The sequence below is a fragment of the Elephantulus edwardii genome, unplaced genomic scaffold (assembly GCF_000299155.1).
Source record: "Elephantulus edwardii isolate Elephantulus edwardi_28Jun2011 unplaced genomic scaffold, EleEdw1.0 scaffold00217, whole genome shotgun sequence".
Lineage (NCBI taxonomy): Eukaryota > Metazoa > Chordata > Mammalia > Macroscelidea > Macroscelididae > Elephantulus > Elephantulus edwardii.
This window is the reverse complement of record NW_006399967.1, coordinates 2,230,381-2,233,465: the sequence shown is the minus strand read 5'-3', so window position 1 is coordinate 2,233,465 and position 3,085 is coordinate 2,230,381. Positions and strand designations below refer to the sequence as shown.

Here is a 3,085-nt window from a genome sequence, read left to right as displayed (position 1 = left end):
CTGTCCTTCTGTAAGCAGTCCAGCACCTGATGCCCTGCACCACCAGGGCCACTGTCACTGTCCTTCTGTAAGCAGTCCAACACCTCATGCCATGCACCTCCAGTGGACGGTGTGAGAGTGTGGGGTCCACGAGCTCTGACTCACACCCCCAGTAAGCGCAGGCCTGCTGAGCAGGTTTCCGAGGTCACAGTCTGTCTAGAGGCGCCCTGGTGGCACAGTGGTTCAGCATTCAGGCTCTACCTGGCAGTGGCTGGTTTCTGGTTTCATCTTAACACGAGCAGATGGCCAGGTCTTTATTATCCTGCAGAGTTGCTGGGCAGGCCTGAACCACCAACCTTTGGACTCAGTCAGACACTGGCCGCTCTGCTCAGCGCTCCTCATTACAAATCAGAGGTGGAGGCAAGCATTTCCTCTCTGCATAGCAGACATCACAGAAGAGATTCCTGTACAGAGCTGTTTTCAGCAGTCCTCGTGATTTCTGTTGGGAACTGTCTCCAGTGGGGTTTTCCTTGAGGAGGTCGGGGCTCTTTTCTCCTCCCCGCTCCTCAGGCCGGACATTGTGATCGGTTCTGGCTGACGTTTGGGAGATCACCAGGCCTTTCTTCCATGTCCACCTCAGTCTGGAAGCTCTACTCAAGTTTGTTCAGCATCACAGCAGAGTGCAAGCCTGAGCCTGGGTGATGGTGTATGTGCGGTGTGTTAGCCAGGAGTTGGACCTGGGTCTCCATTTGGAATGGAGAATTCACCACTGCCCCACACTCTGGGGCTGTTTTGTATTGTCAAGTCAGAACCAACCCATAACCCTCACCCTCCAGTGGATTTTCAGAGGCAGTTTAGTCACTAGGGAGGAGATTACCCATCTTTCTCCTACAGAGCAGCTGGTGGATTTGAACTGAGTGCCTTTGGGATTGCAGTGTAGCTCCTTACCACTAGGCCACCAGAGCTCCCTTCCCCTTTAAAATCAGAAGCCCAGGAAGCGTCCCGGGTCCACTGTGTGCTCAGAGCAGTGCGTCTAGGGCCCCTCACCCCAGAGCTCATCACTGTTGGTCATTCCAGGTCTCACCGAGGAACCCTGTCTGCAGCTGTTCTGGGGACGTGACCCCTGAGCCCCACGATGTCCAACCCCTTCCTGAAGCAAGTCTTCAACAAGGATAAGACTTTCCGGCCCAAGCGCAAGTTCGAGCCGGGCACTCAGCGCTTCGAACTGCACAAAAGGGCGCAAGCGTCGCTGAACGCGGGGCTGGACCTGCGGCTGGCCGTGCAGCTGCCCCCAGGCGAAGACCTGCACGACTGGGTGGCTGTGCACGTGGTGGACTTCTTCAACCGGGTCAACCTCGTCTACGGCACGGTCAGCGACGGCTGCACGGAGCAGTCGTGCCCGGTCATGTCGGGCGGCCCCAAGTACGAGTACCGCTGGCAGGACGAGCGGGACTTCCGCAAGCCCACGGCGCTGCCCGCCCCCAAGTACATGGACCTGCTCATGGACTGGATCGAGGTGCAGATCAACAACGAGGACCTCTTCCCCACCAGCGTCGGTGAGTCGGGGACCAGAGACATGCAGTGTCACCACCGAGAGGGCTGTCCAAGCGGGCTCTCGCCGGCCCTGGTCCCCCGGAGCCCTGGTGGTGCGGGAACGCAGCATTTGGCTGTTCAGTGGAAGGTGGGTGGGTGAGATCCAGCGGCAGCGTGGAGAGCAGCTCGGCTGCCCCCACTGCTGTGGGCTGGCTTCGACCCCACTGGGTCTCCGAGGCTGCAGGTCCTCACGGGAAGAGCATGAAGGGCAGCTGGTAGATGTGAACAGACAACCGTTTAGAGAGCAGCCCGAAGCCTTAGGAACTGCGCCACCCAGGCTCCTTCCCATAAAGACCACAGATTGGGAGACCCTAAGGGTTATTCTGCTCTGTCGTGTGGGGCCCCTGGGAGTCAGGATCCACTTCACGGCCACAGCAGCAGCTGGGTGCCGTGGCTCATGGGGACCCCGCCTTGTGTGCATGTGGCCGTGATGTGGCTCTTCACGCTAACGCAGAGGTGATGGGGTTTGTACCCACCCTGGGCGGTCCGCACATCCCAGTGGGCTGACCTCGTGGTGGAGAGCTTACGTTACCTGTGTCCACATGCACGTGGGCCGCAATTACCAGACATGTCTGAGGACACTGTCACCTGCTCTCCGTGCGTCCACCGTCGTGAGGCACGGTCCTGCGGGAGAGCGGGAGGGCTGCCGGTCTCTGCTCTTTCCTCTCTCTCTTGAGCATCGTTTATCATCTAGTTGACCTTGTCACTCGGCGCCCCCAGGTCAGCGTGCAGGGTACGAGTGCTCCCCTGAGTCTCAGGCTGTGAGCTTGCAGAGGCTGATCCCCTGGCCTTTCTCCCGAGGCACCTCTGGGTGGGCTCGACCCCAGGCTTTCAGCCTGTAGTCGTTTACGCTCCTCTCGAACCTACTTTGTTAATAACGCTTGGTTGAGGTGTGACTCTCACACCACAGGAACTGCTGTGTGATGTGTAGACACAGGTCTTTCGTACCTTCACAGGATTGTGCAGTCCTCACCTTCTGCTTCCAGAACATTCTCGTCAACCCATTCCCTTCCCCTACTCCTGGTAACCACTGATGCACTTCCTGTTTCTGGACGTGCCTGTTCTGGACTTTGAGAGAAGTGGGAGCACATGCCCTATGACCTTTGAAGACCTGACTTACTTCTCTCACTGCATGTCACATTTTCAAGGGCCCTGTGGGGAAGGCCATACCTGACCTTCACCAGCTTCACAAAGGGAAACTCCCTGTCTACAGCACCAGCAACATCAAACCAGTTCTCCTGAGATTAGACATGTCCCCACGCTACCGCACCTCTTTCTACTCGTCCCAACACCAATCTAACTGCTTTGTTATTATGTGCCATGGAGTCGCCTGCGACTCATAGCGACCCTATGTACAACAGCCCTGAACTCTGCTCTGTCCTGTGCCAATCGCACTGTCTCCGACACTCCCATTCCAACTATCCCAGTCACTGAATCAATCCACCTCATAGAGGGCCTTCCTCTCCTGCGCCGTCCCTCCACCCTCCCAAGCATGATGTCCCTCTCCAAGGAC

The 3,085-nt window shown here is 57.6% G+C and overlaps 1 protein-coding gene across 1 annotated transcript in view; it reads left to right on the top strand.

The window, feature by feature from the left end:
- Positions 1-1,114: 1,114 nt before the first annotated feature.
- The window catches only part of MOB3A (MOB kinase activator 3A), a 12,732-nt gene continuing 10,761 nt past the window's right edge, over positions 1,115-3,085 (top strand). The window contains exon 1 of the mRNA XM_006897924.1: positions 1,115-1,535. Within this exon, the coding sequence (XP_006897986.1) occupies positions 1,115-1,535 (421 nt within the window). The remainder of the gene's footprint in view (positions 1,536-3,085) is intronic.